At 41.8% G+C, this 21,983-nt stretch overlaps 1 protein-coding gene across 1 annotated transcript in view; it reads left to right on the top strand.

Moving 5' to 3' along the window:
- PDE9A (phosphodiesterase 9A) overlaps positions 1–20,897 on the top strand; it is an 81,756-nt gene extending 60,859 nt beyond the window's left edge. The window contains exons 10-19 of the mRNA XM_074969494.1: positions 695–781; positions 4,751–4,855; positions 7,821–7,903; positions 8,918–9,074; positions 10,136–10,249; positions 11,472–11,576; positions 13,714–13,842; positions 14,011–14,106; positions 17,520–17,606; positions 20,187–20,897. Coding sequence (XP_074825595.1) covers positions 695–781; positions 4,751–4,855; positions 7,821–7,903; positions 8,918–9,074; positions 10,136–10,249; positions 11,472–11,576; positions 13,714–13,842; positions 14,011–14,106; positions 17,520–17,570 — 927 coding nt within the window. The 3' untranslated portion in view covers positions 17,571–17,606; positions 20,187–20,897. The remainder of the gene's footprint in view (positions 1–694; positions 782–4,750; positions 4,856–7,820; positions 7,904–8,917; positions 9,075–10,135; positions 10,250–11,471; positions 11,577–13,713; positions 13,843–14,010; positions 14,107–17,519; positions 17,607–20,186) is intronic.
- Positions 20,898–21,983: the final 1,086 nt, after the last annotated feature.

Genomic DNA, 21,983 nt, shown 5'->3' with positions numbered 1-21,983 from the left:
ACACGAATGAATGTCATATGTTGTTGTCTTAAACAATGTTTTGCCTTTGTGTTTTGGTATTCATAGATTCATAGATACACAGTTATGGGAGGGAATATGCACAAACCTGCTCTAATTTTGTAATTTTACAGTCTGTTTTTTTGTCTGTTTAGTCTATTGAGGATACTTGATTTTTAAAAAATTCCAGGAAGTCACACATGAATTAGATGTGCCCAGTTCTCTAGACTGCACTCTGCCTCCAGCCACTCTTATCTTCTGCTGTCGTATTTCTATGCACTTGAGTCCTAATACAATGTCCATTGAAGTCAATGAAAAGGCCACCATTGACTTCAACGGGGCTTTGAATCAGGCCCATAAACCGATTCCATTAGCAAAATCAAATTACTTCTTCAAGAGGTGATATAGTTTTGATTTTCATGAGCAATGATCACTGTGACGCTCTGGGATGAATTAGGGCCCAATCCAAAACATATTGAAATCAACAGAAGTTTTTATTTTGTCTTCAGTGGGCTTTGGATCAGGTCCTTAGTGAACTTGTTTTGATCTTGCAATCTTTGAACAGCTTTGTTTCATGATTAACAATAGGGCTCCATTAGACATCAGTGCTTGTAATGTGAAGATTTACATTACATTGTACTTTGTGCTTTATAAACAACAGTGATTAAAACAATATCCTGTCTATTCATCATTACAGATGCTGAGTTGTTTGGAACATATGTACCATGATCTCGGATTGGTTAAAGGCTTTAATATCAACCCCATCACGCTGAAGAGGTGGTTGGTAAGTATTTCTTTAAAATTCCCAGTATTTGTGATTTTTAAAATGCAGCCCCAAATCCTGCAAACACTTCCTCATGACATTAACTTTATTCAGATGAGTAATCCCACTAACGGCAGTGAAACTACTCACATCTTTAAAGTTAAGCACCTGTGCCAATGTTTGCATGATCAGGGTCACAGATGACATGTTTTGGCATAGGTCTGTATTTGTTTACTTAAATCTTGATTCTGAGCTTTCTGTGGGCTCACTACGGCCAAATTTATTCCTAGAGTAACTCAATTGTTAACATGGAAAAAACAGGTTAACACAGGGTGCTTTAAGGCTAGATACGACGTACAGTGTTTAATATTAATGATCTGAAAAGGGAAGCGAGTAGTGAGGTGGCAAAATTTGCAGATGAGACAAAGTTATATAGATTAGTCGGGACTGGGTAGACTGAAGAACTTCAGAGAAACCTAAATAAATGAGTTGGCAAATGAAATTCAGTGTCAATAAATTCAAAGTAATACACACTGGAGGCAAAAAATTAGGCAACTAGTACACCTTAAAAGGTTCTAAATTAGATGTGTCACCTTAGAAAAATGTCCTGGGTGTTATTGCAGACAGCTCAATGAAGACCTCTGCAAAATGTGCTGCTGTGGTCAAAAAAGCTAACAAGACATTAGAATTCCTAAGGATTGGGATGGAGAATAACACAGAAAATAGTATGATGCCGTTATGTGAATCAATGATGTGACCTCATTTGGAATACCTTGTGTCGTACTGGTCACTATATCTCAAAAAGGATATTGCAGAATTAGAGAGGTTTCAGAGAAGGGCCACCAGAATGATTAGGGTAATGGAAAAACTCACATGAATTAAAATTGGGATTGGTTTGCTTAGAAAGGAGATGAATAAGAGGGATCTTGATAAAAGAATATAAAATAATGAATAATATAGAGAATGTAGATCAGGAATGTCAGTTCTCCCTGTCTTGAAACACAAGAACAAAGAGACATTCAATGAAATTAAAAGGTGGTAAATTCAAAATAGAAAATGCAATGCACAATTAGACTCTGGAACTCAGTGCCACAGGAAGGTGTTGAGACCAAGAATTTAATAAGATTAGACACTTATATAGATATCAAGAATACCCAGAGTTATCATGATAAATGCTAATAATTCTTTTTGGAAGAGACATTAAATCTCATGTTTCAGGGCTTAACCCAATCTCTAACTATTATAGATGAGGTAGACCTAATGTGGTGGGGGGACAGATTATCCCACATTTCCCTGTGGGGTTCTTACATTTTCCTCTGAAGCATCTGGTACTGGCCATGTCAAAAACAGGAGCTTGGACTAGATGGACGTTGGGTTTGATCCAGTATCAGTGGTGCTTGAACAGTTTTTGGAGTGGGGGTGATGAGCTGCACCCCTCTTTCCCCTGTCTGCACCCCTCACCGCCCCCTAGAGCTGGGGCCGAGAGCAGGGCCATGGCTCCAGGAGGTGGGGACACGGACAGAGGTAAGGCAGCAGAGGCTGGGGCCACAGCTAGGGGCAGGGTGGGGGCAGGGCCGGTGGCCGGAACCCCACATGCGGGGCTGGTGGCCAGGACCCTGGGCTGGCAGCAGCCCCCACACTCCTACTTCCCACGCCTATGTCCAGTATGGCATTGTCTGTGTTCCTATATTATACATTGGTTTAGCCTGAAATTACTAGTACTGGACATGATGTGACTCACAATACTTCTGTGTGTAGGTTGTTAGACTGTTTTTCATAAACATGGCATGTCTCTGCACTTCTATGCACAGCAGAAAATGTACTGTCTTTTAAGTGTATGTCACCTAGCATGTTGCTCTGCAGGATTATATCATTTTTGTCTGGTGGATGCAATGAAAACTATTTGATTGCTCTTTCTCTGGCCAAAAGTAGCAAATGTCAGTAAAATGGCACTTGCTACAAAAATGATTCAAGGACTGGAAAACATGCTTCACTGTGAGAGACTTAAGGAGATGAATTTAGTTATCTCACTGGTAAAAAAAATCAAGAGGTGACTTGAGTGTTATCTCTAAGAATCTAAACAGGGAGAAGATTTCTGGTAGTAGGTGGGTCTTTAAACTATTAGAGAAAAACATAACAAGATCCTGTGGCTGAAAGGTGAAGCTCGAAGTTCAAACTGGAAATAAGGTGCAGATTTTTAAGAGTGAGGGTATTTAACCGTTGGAACAACTTTCCTAGGAATGTGGTAGATCCTCCATCACTTGGAATCTTTAAGTCAGGATTGGCTGTCTTTTTAAAAGATACGCTCTTGTTCAACCACAAATTGGGCAAAATTCAGGAATTATGGGGTGACATTCTATGGCCTGTGTGGTACAGGAGGTCAGACTAGATTATCACGATGGTCCCTTTTGACATTAAAAACTATGAATCTGTGCCACCTACAATATGTGTAGAGATGCGTTCACATCAGTTCAAATTTCCCTGAGTAATTCAATGTGCTACCATTAATAGTTAATACAATCTCATTCTGAACCATGTGTGCGGCTCCTTATTTATTCTATAAAAATCTGAGTGTTACAAAAATTACTTAGCAAATATTGGCTTTGCAAAAAGGGATGATAAAAAGAGACCCACAGTCCCTAATTCCAGGTGGTGATATTTCCCCAAAGCCTATAGTGTGCTTAGGGTTGAACTCAGGTGGACGAGAAAGAGCTACCTCACTTTACTTGAACGTTTCCTTTCTCAGTCCCACATTTACCTGCCTTAAAAATACCACCGAGAAACTGAGGAACAGGATGACTAATGCAACCAAATATTTTTAATAGCTCAGCATGCAGGGCTGATACAGCTTCCGAATCAGGAATCACATTTAGTGTTCTGACTTCCACTGATTGATGCATGCATTACAATCATATTACCTTGCACAATGAATGTGTATGACCCACATTTCAGTGCAGAAGTTGTATGAGATGATGTTTATAACATTTGAGGAGATCATCAACATAGAATTTTTAAAGTTACTTTCAAAAGTCCTTCTCTACTGAAATAGAAGCCAAACAATACAGGCCTGGTTTTTCAGAAGTGCTGAGCTTTCGTAGCTCCCATTGACTCCAGCTGGAGGTTTGGGATGCTTAGAACATCAAGCCCAAGAACAAGAAGCTTGATCCTGCAGGGCGCGGAGGACTCTGGTCCTGATCCGGCAATGCACTTAGGCTCAGTTTAACTTTAAGAATGTATGTAATCCCACATATGGCAATGGGGCTAGTTCCATGCTTAAAGTTAAGCACGTGCTGGAGGCCAGAGTGCTGAGCACCTTATAAAATCAAGCCCTAAGTGTGTGGAGCTCAGTAGTGCTGGGGAAGATTGGCTGTCTGATAAGATGTCTTCAGTGTATATTTGTAAATTAAATAACTATTACATTTTTGCCTTTGAAGACCTCAAGAGTTGACATTCAAATTATGTCAGAAATGAGTTTTGTGGCCTCTGTATATTCCTAAATGGGCCTTTGTCCCCAGCACAGTTTGGCAGACTTGGTGGTGTCTGCTGAGGAGATATGCAAGACCAGAGCACATGTTGTGCATCAGGACTGGCAAATCTTGCTATTGCCTGCCTATACTACTGGGTGAGGCAGATAGCAAAGAGAGGGACTACTGACAATCCCTGGCCTCATATTGCTATCCCTCGTATGGCTGGGGAAGGAATGCCCCCTGGTACTTTTCAGTGACTCCACTGGATGGTTCACAGATTCTGTTAATAAAATCTTCATAGGGAGCCATATCTAGTTCTCCTCAGCCAGAAGGAGGAGGGTGGTGTTGCAGGGCTGCATGTTGTGATTTTTGAAGGGGCAAAAGTGGAGAATGATGTGGGATCCATATGTCTCATATGGCGACGTGCAGTGCCTTGAGGGAGAGCGGGAAGTGCATGGACTCAGATCTTTCCATTCAGAAACGTCTCTACAGTCCTTAACTGGTTTACTCCTTCTTTTTGTAGCTGAGTATTCATGACAATTACAGAAACAACCCATTCCATAATTTCCGGCACTGCTTCTGTGTGACTCAGATGATGTACAGTATGATCTCACTCTGCAATCTCCAGGTGTGTCTCTAGTTTGTCCACATACCTATCTGTATTTCTGCTTCTATCACCAGACAAATATTCATCCACTAAGAGTCATAAAACCCAGGACATTTTCCTTCCAAAAAGGACCATCATTTTGTTTGTACATGACAAGGAGTAATGGTCTCAAGTTGCAGTGGGGGAGGTTTAGGTTGGATATTAGGAAAAACTTTTTCACTAGGAGGGTGGTGAAACACTGGAATGCGTTACCTAGGGAGGTGGTAGAATCTCCTTCCTTGGAAGTTTTTAAGGTCAGGCTTGACAAAGCCTTGGCTGGGATGATTTGATTGGGGATTGGTCCTGCTTTGAGCAGGGGGTTGGACTAGATGACCTCCTGAGGTCCCTTCCAACCCTGATATTCTATGATTCTATGATTCTATGACTCATTAATTTATTGAAAGCAAACAAGAAAACTTTAGGAAACCTAATTATAATTAGTTATAGTGGAAAGAAAGGCTGCTCAATGGTTGGGGAACTAGCCTAGGGCTTGGGATACCTGGGTTCAAGTTCATGTTCTGCCACAGATTTCCTGTCTGACCTTGAGCAAGTCACTTACCCTCTCTATGCCTCAGTTCTCCACCTGTAAGATGGAGATAATAGCACTGCCCTACCTCAAAGGGGTGTTGTGAAGATAAATACATTAAGATTGTGAGATGCTCAAATATGACAGTAATGGGGCTATGTAAGTACCTAAGATAGGTAGGATGGGTCTCAAAAGTTTAGATAAGTATCCATAAGCACAAGAACTTTACCAGAAATGACCTAAAGTTCTGGAAACTCTCAAACTTGGATAATCCGCTGCTTGCTCCCTCCTTATGAAACAACTCCCTCAAAAAGCCCCAGCTCCTCTATCTTTGCTGATCAATGCTCCTTCCTCTTTGCTGTGCTTCAGGGGAAGAGGACTTCTCCACTCCTCCAGTGTGGTACTCTCTTCAGTGGAAAGCCATGCAGCAGCCCTCCCCTCTCTCTCTCCCTTTCTCCAGAAGCAGCAGCTGAGGACAGGACCCAGTAGTGTCTCCGCTGAGTGCTCCTTCACACTCCACTCATTCTGGCTCTTCCCCAGTACTTGGGTCCCAGACTACACCATCACCTTCTGAAGCCCCTGAGCCAATTAAACCATGTGCCTGCCTGTGCTCCAGCAGGGCATTCTGGGGAGCATGTATCAGGGGAACTCTAGACTCTCTGGAAGGTTGACAAGAGCTGCAGCAGCAATGGCTAGTACAGAGGCTAAACTGCCACCCAAGGAAGGAAGGAGTTTTACAGTCTTCCTCAAAAGAGGATCTGCCACTGTAGATAAGTGGTTGGGCTGGTCATGGGACATAGTGAAGAGACTTATCGAACAGATCCAGCCATGAAAAGGAGGTTGTGTTTTGTTCTGAAATAAAAAATGTTTCCAGTGGGTTCTTATTTTACCCCAATTGGTTCATCTATGTCTAATTATAATGAGAACCTATTGCCCTGGATTATATGAAAAGTCATTATTTAAATCACGGAATAAAATGCTCAGTCATTTCAGAGACTCTTTCATTTAGTCATCTAGGCCTGAATCAGCAAAGCGCTTAAGCATTAGCTTAACATTAGGAAAATGACAGAGTAATCCCATGGAGACAAGGGGTAGTCCAAGATGCTGCACCCCTATAGCTCTCACTAACTTCTTTGGGATTTGTGAGTACTCAACACCTCTGAAAATCCACAAAATAGCTGGCTGACTGGCATGCCCCATGGAATTAATTAAGCTTTAGTTATAATACAATAGAATCCTACAAATAGGAAGACTAGAAAACATCTCCTTCTATCATCCTGTCAAAGATATCAGTGATCCAGAGACGTAGTAAAATTCCAGATTTCCAGACGGTAGTTGTAACTGAAGTATATCTGACCTTCAACAGCCCAAGGGCTGGCCTCTTTGATTTTAATCTCAAATTTAGGTCTCCCTGTTTAAATTGACCAAGAAGTAGAAAGAACCATCATTCAAGCTAAAGTTGTCTCTTCCTTGTCACTACTTCCCCAGAAGACCCCCAAATCAGACTGCAGCTCAAAGAAAGAGCGCTTATTAAAGCTGGAAGAACCATTCACAATGTATTAATTTAACCCTTTCTCTGGATGCAGGTAGTCTGACATTTGTATGAATTTGGGGCCGGTCAAAATCCCAGTGAAGTGACTTTCATGGTCTATGAATTGGGACTTCATTCACTATATAAAAGATTTCAGCAAATGTTTTCTGCAAACTAGATTCAGCTTACGGGTTGTTCACGAACCGCTCACTCAAAATATTGCTTTGCATGTTCTATGTTCACGATCCATATTTATTCTGTATGGTCACCTTAGCCAGGTGTATTTTTCCCTCACTGGATGACCTAACATTTCTAAACTGCTTTCACTTCCACACAAAACAAATTTAATTTCATCACAAACCACATTTTGTTCCATGGTAAAATGAATCCCAGGTACTGGCAAGAATTTGTGTTCTTGTGGATATACATATGAGCAAAACCGCTTCCACGAATATTCATCCTGTTTGGAAGTTGCTGAAATGTTTGTGAAAAATTTTCCTCACTCTCTTCCCATCTCTAGTTAGTGTGAAAGATAATAGTATGTAAATTGTCTTCCAACCCTCACTCAGCTAGTGTAGACACTGGAATGATTTCTAAAGGCCTGAGTATTAACATCTCTGCGCTTTAAAACATAATATGAATATGAATAACTCTCAGACAAAATTCTACTGGCCTCCTCCAAACTGCTTCTATTTAATGCGTCAAAGCCGAATCTGAGTCATTTGTTGCTGCAGTGAACAGTGAAATCTTCTTTCTTATCTGCAGTAAATTTAATTAATGAATAATGATTAATTTTACCCAGGTGACTTGTTTTTCTGAAATGTGAATGTGTTGGGGGGAAAAAGTATAGAAATTGTAAGACACTACATTATTATGTTTTTCTTTTGCAGGAGAAATTTCCCCAAATTGATATCTTAATTCTGATGACTGCTGCAGTTTGCCATGATTTGGATCATCCAGGATATAACAACACGTATGTGTGCCCTTTATTTTTTGTTCCTTTCAAATATATCTGGAAAACAATGCAGATCAGCATTTTCTTCTCATGTCCAGAGCAGAGAGTAGGGCAGCTGAGTAGGAATCTACCCACAATGCTCTGCTATTATGGTCAAACACTGACAAGGACAGAGCCACCACTGGTTAGGTTATATGCAACGCTAGCCATTAGCTTACTCAGTCCTGAGCTGAGGCTGCTAACTGTGCTAAACTCTGAAAGGAAAATGGCTCCCTCTTCAATTTTCTCATAAAACTTAGTATTTTCCATTAAAGGAAATTGGCAGCTAGAAAACATTCTCAGGTCAAATTCTTTTGTTAATTATCCTATGTACTAGAAGAATGGTCATATGGTTGAGGCTCAATTACACGTGAAGAGTTTATGGTTCTTTTCCCAGCTCTGCCAAAGACCTTAAACAAAGCACTTAACCACTGTCTATCTCCATTTGCCCATCTATACAATGGAGATCACAACAGCTAGATGGCAGGGGTCATCTAAAGGTTACTTCATAAATGTCTGTAAAGCATGGTGTGAGCCTCAGATGGAAGGTGCTAGAAGTGCTAAGCATTATTGCTTCTGTGAACTACATATAAACTCTAATTTACTTGTATTCAGCTATTAAATAAGGGCCTGATCCAATTTGCATTGAGCTCCATGAGCATCTTTCCACTGACTTTACTGGGAGTTAGTGGGAGTCAAGCCTGTGAGCTAAAAAGAAGAAGAGTCCCCTCTATCCTTCCCCCATATGTTTTTAAGTTATAGAAATTCAGTAATAACAAGTAAATAATGAGAGTCTTTGAAACGATGTGGAAGTATGATCATTTTCTCAAAAAATATTTGGATTTAATATTAACTGTTGCAATAATTTATTATTAATTAATTAGGTATTCACAACAATATACATAAAAATAACCAATGTCTAATGTGTAATGTATGTTTTTAAGTATGGGGTGTAGGCAACGTGTGAGACCTCACTATTTTCCTTCACATCAGCTACCAGATTAATGCCCGAACAGAGCTTGCCGTGCGCTACAATGACATCTCCCCACTGGAGAACCATCACTGTGCTGTGGCTTTCCAGATCATTGCCCAGCCAGAATGCAACATTTTCTCCAATGCTACCCAGGAACAATTCAAACAGATAAGACAGGTATGAATGTTGATCCAGAAGGGAGGTATGACATGCAAACCGCTCTTGAAGTTTCAGTGTGCACAAATCTACCTTCTGAACAGTCCAACAGAATAATTCCATCAAGAGGTTAGAACTGAATAATCTCAAACTTGAAGTAACACAGAGAGATTCCTGGGCTGTTTCTCTAGCAACTCTCGTTGGACAGTTGAGCTGACCTTCATTGGGTACCAATGAGCAAAGTTTGACTCTTAAACTTATACTCTTCTGTGTAGAAACTTACATTATGAAAAGAGTTGTTAGGATGTGACTGTAACTAGGCCAACTTGCTCATATGGTAACAACTTAACCATTAGGAGAACATTTTGCTTAACTTAAACAGGGAGTTCAAACTGGAGACAATTTGTAAAGACATAAACAAATATTCACCTCCTACACATTTTATCATCTTTTTTTCCCCCATTTTTCATCAGTATTAAAAATATTTGTGTTTGCACAAAAGCTTCAACCTGTGGAGCCCATCTCTTTTTCTGTTGAGTGAGGCAATGAAGTCATAAGAATAAATTCACAATATTTTCCGTGACAACAAACTAAGATGTAATTCGCATAGCATTATGGGCCAAATTCCGCCCTCAGATTCATGGATGCAACTCTCCCATCCATTTTAAATGAAAATGCAGAAATGCAAAACTGCCATTGACTTCTGTGGGACCAAGCTTGGGCCTCAGCATGTAGAACTGAGCTTTTAGTTTATTTCTTTGTGCACTTTGCATTCATACTAAAAATCAAACAAAGCTCAGAACAAGAAGCAGTAGTTTCTCCAGCATATAATTATACAAAACCAATTACATAGTTAGTCATTCTCTTATGTCACTGTGAATTCTTTAAATTAATGGTCTACTTTGTCAAGTGGCCTCAAGTATGAAAGTTCCTCTTTCAATGGTGCTGATGTGATACATCTGTTCTTCTTGTCTGTGTTCTATCATAAGGTATTTGTGTTAATTTAAGCACATTTCTTTACACAGCAATAGCTGTGCCTTGTGAGACGTTAAATCAATGTATTATTATGTTTGTTTTGATAGGGGATAATTACATTAATCCTGGCAACAGACATGGCAAGACATGCAGAAATACTGGACTCTTTCAAAGAAAAAATGGATAATTTTGATTACTCAAATGAGGAACATGTCACCTGTGTAAGGAGATTACGTGTTTATCATTTTTCAGTGCCTACCATGGTTCGTAGTGATACTGCTACATTCTAAACTTTGGTTTTGGCCTAATCATGCAAGATGTTGAGTAGAAGTAGTCAGAATTTTTCTGTCAAAATGGGTTTTTTCAACAGGAAATGCAGTTTCTGCAAACTTGAAATTTTCTGTGTGGGGAAAAGATTTTGACAAGAAAAAAATCCAAATGAAATAGTTTGTTTTGGGTTGGATCAATTTGAATTGAATACTTGGATAGCTCCCCTCAGTGTAGCATATAAGTGCCTCCAACACCCCTGTGAGGTAGAGAAGTACTTCTTTTACAGCTGGAGAAGTGAGACCCAGAGAGACTAAGTGACTTGCCCCAGGTCTCACAGGAAATCCTTGGCAGAGCAGGGTATTGGCCGAGCTCTCCCTAATCCCAGCCTAGCTACCTAACTATGGAACCATCCTTCCTACCCTTTTTGGGTGTCACTGTGAGTGGGTACCAAATACTGCAGGGAAATGTGTGCCTAAAAACAACCGTTTGCACTGTAACGTTAAAAGAAACGTCAAAGTATTTCTGTAGATTTTTATAAAAGCTTTTTCCCCAAAAAACAATGAGAAGTCTGGGGTCACTTGAGACAAAGAAAGTCTAGATTCCTCTTTCAGATTTTGAAATCCTAGAGTCATCTGAGCAAGAAATAATTACTGTATCTGTCTGGATATAAATTCTTAGTTTCATTCTAGTCTCCATTACATCCATCATAACAATAGTTTGCTCTAGCCCTAATCTAATTCCCATTGAACTCAGTGGGAATCTTTCCACTGGCATTAATGAGGGTGGGATCAGGCCCCTATAGTGCCTTCCCTCCAGGAATGTCAAAGCCCTTTACAATCATTCATGGATTAAGCCTCATAAGCCTCCCATGGAGTAGGTAACCATTATCCCCCTTTCACAGAAAGGAAAACTGAGACACAGAGGGGTTAAGTGACTTGCCACAGATCATACAGGAAATATGTGGCAGGCAGAACCAGGAATCAAATCTCTCTAGATAGGAGGAAGAGAAACCAGATCAGTCTTGTGCCTTAGCCACAAAACTATCCTTCTTGTCTGAGATCATTTCCCTCTGCCTCTCTAAAAATGAAGGACTCATGGCTTCTATGGCTTCTGTAAAGGCAAAGAGGCAGGCTTCTATATTACCAGAGTGTTAAAGTATTTTTCCTTCTTCAGTTGAAGATGGTACTGATAAAATGTTGTGATATCTCAAATGAAGTCCGCCCGATGGAAGTAGCGGAACCATGGGTAGACTGCTTATTAGAGGAGTATTTTATGCAGGTAAGAATGAGAGACAGATACACAATCATCATCATCATAACAGTAATTCCTATTTTAACTATAGCTGACAGCTGACTGGTAATACTGTATGACAATCCAGTGCCACAAGGATGAGGAGGTTTCTTTTGCATAAGGTGACAGAAGTGTGGCATAAGACAGTATGTTCAGAATAAAAGTTACTGTAATTGACTGCAATTTGTAAGATAAATGACAGTAATGTAGAAATGCTAATGTCATTGGACTGCAGCTTGTTCTCACTAATAGGGCTCTCTTGTGAGTTTATTTGGCATGTAAACCCTTGTCAAGCCAAAAGGGCAAGAATTGTGAGTATAGAAAAAGTCAATTAAATGTGCAGTATTAAATGGTCCAAGTTTAAATTATATCCGTGATGATTTGAAATGCCCGAGGCTGCATAGGATGAACATTTGCTTTAAAAATGAAAACATTCTGATTATTTCCAAAGGACACCATCAACTTCATTAGTCCTGAAACGTCAGCTTATGCTCCCAAAACAGTTGCTTCTTTCTGGATTCCCATCCCTCTCTAATGTGGCTTCTTGTAGTATAAAGCAACATTAAAACTAACAGCAATCCTCTGCTCTCTCCTACCCAAGCCAAGCTGTCTGTGAAGTAGCTGGCAGCATGCAAAGCTTTATCGCGATTGGAGGAACAAGATGCCAGAGTTTTCTTCTTTCTATTTTTTTTTAACATTTTCCCTGTGCTGAAGGAATCAATTTGACAAAGAAATGACATTAGACGTATCCAAAAGGGAAGGCTTGACAATAGGGAATCTTAATGACAATTAGCTCATTGTCTCTGCAATATTTTTATGCAAAATAAAATGATCTGTCTCTGCACTTTATTGTGTTCCTCACCCTAATATCTGACACAAGGTACTACTGTACACACATTATTAAAGCAAGTCTGACAGATGAGAGTAAATTCTGAAGTTAAAAGGGTGTCAATTTTGGGAGTATTCTGTGCCCTTCTTACTAACTATGCACTTATAGGACAGTCTAATCACTGTAGACCAATTTAAGTCAATGGAGCTACGCTGATTTATACTAGCTAAGGATCCAGCCCATTATTTGTAAAGATCTTTCCAAAGTTTGACACTCAGAGATACATCCCTCCCTGAATCTATATGTACTAGGAGCCACTTGATAGACTAGAAACACTCAACCATTTTTGATCATGGTTGGCTAGTTGCAGCTTAATACCCAAAAGAATAATTCTCCAGAGGAGAAAGAAGTCAAGGACCCTTTCCCTCCTATGTAGAATGGCTAAGGGCTAGATTCTGCTACCTTGTCTCACACTGAGTAGTGCTTTACTCCACAAGAAGTCCCATGGATTTTGGGACTTGTATGCCTCTGAGTATCTCCCTCTTACGGTATGTCTATACTGTAGCAGGGAGCAAGTGCAACCCATGCCTGCTTGGTGTGGCACTCTGTCCTCCTCTAGTGGCAGCTAGAGATTGATGAGTCTGGTACAGCCTGGGCTAAGAGGCATGTCTTTTAGCTCATGCAGTAGAGGCTCATGCATTAAGCTCCAGAGGTCCCAGGTTTGATCCTGGCCGACAACGACTGGGGTCTGTTGGTGTTACACAAGCATCTTAAGTCAGGCAGGCAGACTTGTGCTAGTGCGCGTACGCTAAATATAGCTGTGTGGACATTGCACTAGCAGAGGCTTGAGCTAGCCACCTGAGCTCAAGCCCACCCTGCCTCCTGGGTTCGAGGTGATCCGATAGCCTCCTCCAATGCCGAAACAGCCACACAGCTATTTTTAGCACTCTAGCTCGAGTCCCACTAGTGTGAATCAGTCTACATGGGCTGTGAGGCTCGCTCCTGACTGCATACATACCCTTATGGCCTTGTTATAATCTGATACTTTTCTGTACATGCAGCATTTGTGAAAAACCAAAAGAAACAACAATACAAAGGTTATTAAAACAATAAGAGTCAGCTTCTAAAATGTATGACACACAGTTTCCCTTTCATTTGCTGTTGTCACATACACCATTGAGGCATGTGTATAGGATATCAGTGATCTAGTTACTGGTTTGCAAACAGTTTGTGTTTTGCTGCCCTCACAGTCTCCCTGTTGATAATAATCTTTGTGAACTATTGAATCTGTCCTAGAGTGACCGAGAAAAGTCTGAGGGACTTCCAGTGGCACCTTTCATGGACCGAGATAAAGTGACCAAACCAACAGCACAGATCGGGTTCCTTAAGTTTGTCCTGATCCCAATGTTTGAAACAGTAACGAAGGTACGTTATTAAGGTTCTAAGATGCCTGCAGGAGCTGAGAACAATTCAGCTTTTGTTTTGATAAACATTTAGTCAGCCAGTGACACCTCCTCTCACTCCATTTTTATCATTTACAGGTAAATAAATATTTAAAGAAATGGTAGTTTGACTTTTCTCACTTTTGTTTAGCTTTTTCCAGAAGTTGACGAAGTGATGCTCCAACCTCTTTGGGAATCCAGGGACCACTACGAGGAATTAAAACAACTAGATGATGCTATGAAAGAGGCAAGCTATACATACCTAGAACTGGGTGACATATTTCAGTCAAATCTTAAATTTGCTCAAAAATTCAATGAGAAGTGACCAAAACTGTTTGTGAATATGGGTTGAATTCAGCAAATAGTTTTCACTGAATAATTTTTTTTTAAGTTGAAAAAGTCTAAACGGTTTATTTTGGCTTTTTAAAGGCAAAATGTTTTGACTTTTCATGTCAAAACAACATTTCTTTTTGAAATCTAGCTCCATTTGTTCAAATTTTTATTTAAAAGGGTAAAAACACCTGAAAACGTAACAAAATGAAAAAAATTGTTGCACTCAAATTACATATTTTGCTCAAGCCAAAGTGATTTTTTTCAGTCTTTTTGTTTCATCAAGAAAAAACAAACAAAAAAATCCGTTTCAATTCCAAACAAACTGATTTTGTGGATTTGAACTGAAAAATCGATTATTCTCTCAGCTCTGTACATACGCTCTGGGTGGTACTAAGAAGTGAAACAGACAGTTCAAGTTCTTCAGTTTGATGATATTTATTGCTTTTGATTATATCTATGGTCACTTTTTCTTCCTATATATTTGTAAAGCACCAGGCATACCTATGCCACAAGATCATTAATAATAATAATAAACAGAAAGAGCAAGAGAAGCAGCCAGGATACCTAACCACAGAAAAGAAAACGGCAAAAAAATTCTGGGTGCACAGAATGAGTCATTCAAAAGAGCCTGCCGAGATATCACCAGATGTCACTGGCATTACACCAGGAATTGCTCTTTCTCTCTCTTATACTGCACACACACGTGCACAAACACACATACCATACAATACAATTAAACAGACGGCCACATTAATTCATTTTATGGCCCAGGTTAAACTATCTATCAATGGTATTTACCAGATGTCTCTCCCGTTGGCATGTAAGACCTCGGAGAGCTTTGATGATATCTATAACCAGGCGTCAGGACTTTCGGCTCTCTCTGACCTGGGCCAAGCAGGGGAATCACAGCACTGGGCAAGCAGGGGAATCACAGTGCTGTCGTGCTTGGTCCTGCTCCCATTGAAGTCAATGACAGAGCTGCCATTGACTTCAGTGATACAGAATGACGCCCTTAGTGCTCAGACTGTGACCTCTGCTCCTGAGTCCTCTCCCTCTGAGGTCAGAGTTTAGGTTTCTTTTCCTCTTGTCATGATGCCCAACAGCAGGTAACCCCAAATTCACTACATCCAAATCCAGTTACCTTACATAAAAGCAGAGTTTATGGGCACAGGAGAGAAAACAGAAAAATCCGAAAATAAATTAGGATTGTGAATAAGCTCATCTAGGTGGATGCTCTGATAAAAGCACTGATCGAGGGGCACAAAGCTGGCATTACAAAGTATGGAAATAGGAGTACTTGTGGCACCTTAGAAACTTAACAAATTTATTTGAGCATAAGCTTTCGTGAGCTACAGCTCACTTCATCGGATGCATGCAGTGGAAAATACAGTGGGGAGGTTTATATACACAGAGAACATGAAACAATGGGTGTTACCATACACACTGTAACGAGAGTGATCAGGTAAGATGAAGTGAGCTGTAGCTCACGAAAGCTTATGCTCAAATAAATGTGTTAGTCTCTAAGGTGCCACAAGTCCTCCTTTTCTCTTTGCGAATACAGACTAACACGGCTGCTACTCTGAAACAGGTAAGGTGAACTATTACCAGCAGGAGAGCCGGTGGCGGGGGGAACCTTTTGTAGTGATAATCAAGGTTGGCCATTTCCAGCAGTTAACAAGAACGTCTGAGGAACAGCGTGGGGGGGAGGGGGGAAATAAACATGGGGAAATAGTTTTACTTTGTGTAGTGACCCATCCACTCCCAGTCTTTATTCAAGCCTAAGTTAATTGTATCCAGTTTGCAAATTAATTCCAATTCAGCAGTCTCTCATTGGAGTCTGTTTCTGAAATTTTTTTGTTGAAGAATTGCCACTTTTAGGTCTGTAATCGAGTGACCAAAGAGATTGAAGTGTTCTCCAACTGGTTTTTAAATGTTATAATTCTTGACGTCTGATTTGTGTCCATTTATTCTTTTACGTAGAGACTGTCCAGTTTGGCCAATGTACATGGCAGAGGGGCATTGCTTGCACATGATGGCATATATTGGTACATTGGTAGACGTGCAGGTGAACGAGCCTCTGATAGTGTGGCTGATGTGATTAGGCCCTATGATGGTGTCCCCTGAATAGATATGTGGACACAGTTGGCAACGGGCTTTGTTGCAAGGATAGATTCCTGGGTTAGTGGTTCTGTTGTGTGGTGTGTGGTTGCTGGTGAGTATTTGCTTCAGGTTGGGGGGCTGTGTGTAAGCAAGGACTGGCCTGTCTCCCAAGATCTGTGAGAGTGATGGGACATCCTTCAGGATAGGTTGTAGATCCTTGATGATGCGTGGGAGTGCATGGGTCATTACACAAAGTAAAACTATTTCCCCATGTTTATTTCCCTCCCCCGCCCCGCGCGTCCCCCCCTCCCCTCCCGCTGTTCCTCAGACGTTCTTGTTAACTGCTGGAAATGGCCCACCTTGATTATCACTAGGAAAGGTTCCCCCCTTCCCCCCCCCCCTCGCTCTCCTGCTGGTAATAGCTCACCTTACCTGATCACTCTTGTTACAGTGTGTATGGTAACACCCATTGTTTCATGTTCTCTGTGTATATAAAATCTCCCCACTGTATTTTCTACTGCATGCATCTGATGAAGTGAGCTGTAGCTCACGAAAGCTTATGCTCTTAATAAATTGGTTAATCTCTAAGGTGCCACAAGTCCTCCTTTTCTTTTTTTTAGGAAGGACAGTTCCTTCTCCAAGGAGCTCAGATTCTAATTCTGATTAAGAGTGGAGAGGAACAGAACACAGGCCTTGTGGGGAGAGTTATATAAGGGCAAATAAAATCTTGTGGAAATTCTCAAGTCTACAACAGAAACATGAAACATTCCTTAAAGAAACTAAAAATAAGTTCAAGGTAATAGTGGGGGCTTTGAGAAGCTTTGAGAAGTTTCAAGCTGAAGTGAATTTCTGTACCTGAAATGTAAAGCTGTCAAAAACAGAGTTTCTATGGAAACTGATAGAGCTTTAATTACAGTATATCGGCACAAGGAGTGCTGGTATAATGAGAACTGTGTAAACTCAGAAATGCCATCAAACAAATAGCAGGTAGCGAACAATCTCAGAAATTAAGTCAACAGATAATGAGAAATACTGAGGTGCACTTTCTCCAGTCAAGTACCATAGTTATTTTGGATGCTATGGGGCCCGTGATGCACCAGATTGGTGTATACTATTGCATTAGAGATTCAGCTGATATCTTATTGAGGATTAGTGATCAGCTAGCTGTAGCAGTCTGTCTGGGATGTGCCAGTGGTGATATTTGTTCTGTTTTGCTCTTTATTCTAGTTGCAAAAGAAGAAAAGTGCAAGTTTTACAACTGAGAGCACACAGAAGTGAAAAGAAAAACACTCTTAGCTACACAAAAGTCACAAGGTGAGTGAGTTTGTTTTTAAAATATTTTAAAAGTAGACACACATGGACAGAAGATGGTGCAGCTCAACTGACTTCAGTGAACCTGTCCCTTCTTGTGCCCCTAGAGAATTTGGCTGGGAGTCCATCCACATAAGATGAAGTTTTAGCAACCACCCTTTTCTGGAAAATGATTCACAGAAGTCAACAACAACAAAAAAAAAGTCTTTCTGATTCATGCACTAAATACCTGTAGGCAGCCATATGACAATTACAGCATAATCTAACTAATCTTTGTATCCTAATATTTATGAGTCAGTGGGTGTAGCATGCTGCACATGCTTTGTTTAGAATCATAGAATATCAGGGTTGGAAGGGACCTCAGGATGTCATCTAGTCCAACCCCCTGCTCAAAGCAGGACCAATCCCCAACTAAATCATCCCATCCAGGCCTTTGTCAAGCCTGACCTTAAAAACCTCTAAGGAAGGAGATTCCACCACCTCCCTAGGTAACGCATTCCAGTGCTTCACTACCCTCCTAGTGAAAAAGGTTTTCCTAATATCCAACTTAAACCTCCCCCACTGCAACTTGAGACCATTACTCCTCGTTCTGTCATCAGCTACTACTGAGAACAGTCTAGATCCATCCTCTTTGGAACCCCCTTTCAGGTAGTTGAAAGCAGCTATCAAATCCCCCCTCATTCTTCTCTTCCGCAGACTAAACAATCCCAGTTCCCTCAGCCTCTCCTCATAAGTCATGTGTTCCAGTCCCCTAATCATTTTTGTTGCCCTCCGCTGGACTCTTTCCAATTTTTCCACATCCTTCTTGTAGTGTGGGGCCCAAAACTGGACACAGTACTCCAGATGAGGCCTCACCAATGTCGAATAGAGGGGAGTGATCACGTCCTTCTATCTGCTGGCAATGCCCCTTCGTATACATCCCAAAATGCCATTGGCCTTCTTGGCAACAAGGGCACACTGCTGACTCATATGCAGCTTCTCGTCCACTGTAACCCCTAGGTCCTTTTCTGCAGAACTGCTGCTGAGCCATTCGGTCCCTAGTCTGTAGCGGTGCATGGGGTTCTTCCGTCTTAAGTGCAGGACTCTGCACTTGTCCTTGTTGAACCTCATCAGATTTCTTTTGGCCCAATCCTCTAATTTGTCTAGGTCCCTCTGTATCCTATCCCTACCCTCCAGCGTATCTACCTCTCCTCCCAGTTTAGTGTCATCTGCAAACTTGCTGAGGGTGCAATCCACACCACCTTCCAGATCATTTATGAAGATATTGAACAAAACCGGCCCAAGGACCGACCCTTGGGGCACTCCACTTGATACCGGCTGCCAACTAGACATGGAGCCATTGATCACTACCCGTTGAGCCCGACAATCTAGCCAACTTTCTATCCACCTTATAGTCCATTCATCCAGCCCATACTTCTTTAACTTGCTGGCAAGAATACTGTGGGAGACCATGTCAAAAGCTTTGCTAAAGTCAAGGAACAACACGTCCACCGCTTTTCCCTCATCCACAGAGCCAGTTATCTCATCATAGAAAGCAATTAGATTAGTCAGGCATGACTTGCCCTTGGTGAATCCATGCTGACTGTTCCTGATCACTTTCCTCTCCTCTAAGTGCTTCAGAATTGATTCCTGGAGGACCTGCTCCATGATTTTTCTAGGGACTGAGGTGAGGCTGACTGGCCTGTAGTTCCCAGGATCCTCCTTCTTCCCCCCCTTTTTTTTTCTGCCCTGCCTGTCCTTCCTGAACAGTTTATATCCATCCATGACAGTACTCCAGTCATGTGAGTTATCCCACCAAGTCTCTATTCCAATCACATCATAATTCCTTGACTGTGCCAGGACTTCCAGTTCTCCCTGCTTGTTTCCCAGGCTTCTTGCATTTGTGTATAGGCACTTGAGATAACTCGCTGATCGTCCCTCTTTCTCAGTATGAGGCAGGAGCCCTGCCCTCTCGCGCGCTCCTGCTTCCTCCTGGTATCCCACGTCCCCACTTACCTGAGGGCTTTGGTCTCCTTCTCCCGGTGAACCTAGTTTAAACCCTCCTCACTAGGTTAGCCAGCCTGCTTGCGAAGATGCTCTTCCCTCTCTTCGTTAGGTGGAGCCCGTCTCTGCCTAGCACTCCTCCTTCTTGGAACACCATCCCATGGTCAAAGAATCCAAAGCCTTCTCTCCGACACCACCTGCGTAGCCATTCGTTGACTTCCACAATTCGACGGTCTCTACCCAGACCTTTTCCTTCCACGGGGAGGATGGACAAGAAGACCACTTGCGCCTCAAACTCCTTTATCCTTCTTCCCAGAGCCACGTAGTCCGCAGTGATCCGCTCAAGGTCATTCTTGGCAGTATCATTGGTGCCCACGTGGAGAAGCAGGAAGGGGTAGCGATCCGAGGGCTTGATGAGTCTCGGCAGTCTCTCCGTCACATCGTGAATCCTAGCTCCTGGCAAGCAGCAGACTTCTCAGTTTACCTAGCAATATTCCAGAGATTATGACCTAACAGTGTATTTGTCTATATAATCTTCTGAATTGTATTATGTTTAGTTGACATTTAATATATTTGCTCTGAATTTCCTTTCTGTACCAGAACAGAATTGTTGAGACCTTAAAGGTCTGTTGTGTTTGTTCACGGAGTGGACTGATGCAGCTAAGTATCATGGGATCCTTCAGCCCAGAGGAAAGATGGTAGAAAGCTGCCGAGACCACGTCAAGAACGTATTTTCTAAGAACTGTTGCTATCTTCATGGACACAAAAAAAGGAAACTTTGATGTATAGAATTTTTTTATTTTTCAACTGCTCTTCTAAATAATATATTCTTATACAAACCTGGGTGCTGTAATTATTTCCTTTCATAGATGTGTATATAAAGAACTGCTCCTGTTCCCAAAGAAAAATGTTTTCATATGTACATGGAGGAAAAGAATGAGTGTTGGACCTTTTAGAGGAGCCATTTTATAAACATTTGTGTGTGGTATAGTGTGTGTCATAACAGTAAGAACAGAAAAATGCTTTATTATTCATGTATGGTTATGTAAATATTAGGAGCCAAATCCTGCCACAGGACACTAACCCTCACATGAAGAAAAGGAGGACTTGTGGCACCTTAGAGACTAACAAATTTATTTGAGCATAAGCTTTCGCGAGCTACAGCTCACTTCATCGGATGCATGCAGTGGAAAATACAGTGGGGAGATTTATATACACCGAGAACGTGAAACAATGGGTGTTACCATACACACTGTAAGGAGAGTGATCAGGTAGGTTAGCTATTACCAGCAGGAGAGCCGGGGGGGGGGGAGGGCGAACCTTTTGTAGGGATAATCAAAGGAAAGGGAGAAAAAAGTTTGACTCTGGTGGTCTAGGGGTGTTGATATGCACTGACATGTGGGAGAGGCAGGTTTATTTACTAGGCCTAGTCCCTCCCGCCCCTGCCAGCTTACGGAGGGCCAGATTGTGATTGATCCCTGTGCAAGAGCACAAGGGGGGGAGGAGGAGGAGGGGTAAGGAACCGTTGTTTCTTGTGCCCCCACTGCAGGAGTTAGCCGCAATCTTAGTCCTGGAGCAACCCTGAGTGCAGGAACTGGTCCCTGCTAGCACCGGCTGGGACACTAGCTGCCAGAGTTGGCCAGCTGCACAGCAGAGTCCCCCCGCTGGGCGGTATCCATGGGTGTGCTCTGTCTGTGTGACAGCTGCCCTCTTGGCTGACACATGGGGAACTGGACAGGAAATGTCCAAAGCTAAAAACATGAGCTGCTACAGCTTGCGCTAAACAGCCAAAGCTCTGTAGTTAGGGACTGCAACAGCTCCTATCCTCTGTATTTCGACACAGAGGGGCAGAAGTAGCCCGTGTTCACCCACGGTTACATCTGCACACAAGGGAATTCCGAGCAGCATGCACAGTAGTGCCAGTGCTCCCGCCATTCCACCCCCAAGGAAGGTTCATGGCTAGTAGCCACAACAGAGCCTGGAACGGGCTTCCACACGTATTACCGAGGGCAGAATTTGGCCCTTGGTTTTTAAATCTTCACATGACAGAAGCGTAAGAAGTATTGCACTGTAGCTTTCACATAGGTATGTTTTTAATCAGACTCTTGTGGTGGAAGAAAACAGGCTGCCTTTTCTGTGCTTTGTCTCCTAGGTTATTCTGTGGTTGCACTATAAATATGCAGAGTAGCACATAAGGAAGGCATGGTGCCCACGAATGCTCGTGTTTCTCTTTGAAGGGCACACACACTGAAGCCATATGTCTGCAAGCTCCAAAGCTGCATGTGAAGTCTTAGCTCATTTTAAAAAGAAAGAAGAAGGTGGGTGGCTAGTCCTTCTTCCTCGTGACACAGGCAACACTTTGGGAATCTCAGGCTTTCCTTTCTAGGAGCACCAAGT

This window comes from Natator depressus, chromosome 1 (genome assembly GCF_965152275.1).
Source record: "Natator depressus isolate rNatDep1 chromosome 1, rNatDep2.hap1, whole genome shotgun sequence".
Classification (NCBI taxonomy): domain Eukaryota; kingdom Metazoa; phylum Chordata; order Testudines; family Cheloniidae; genus Natator; species Natator depressus.
This window is presented reverse-complemented; position numbering and strand designations above follow the sequence as displayed.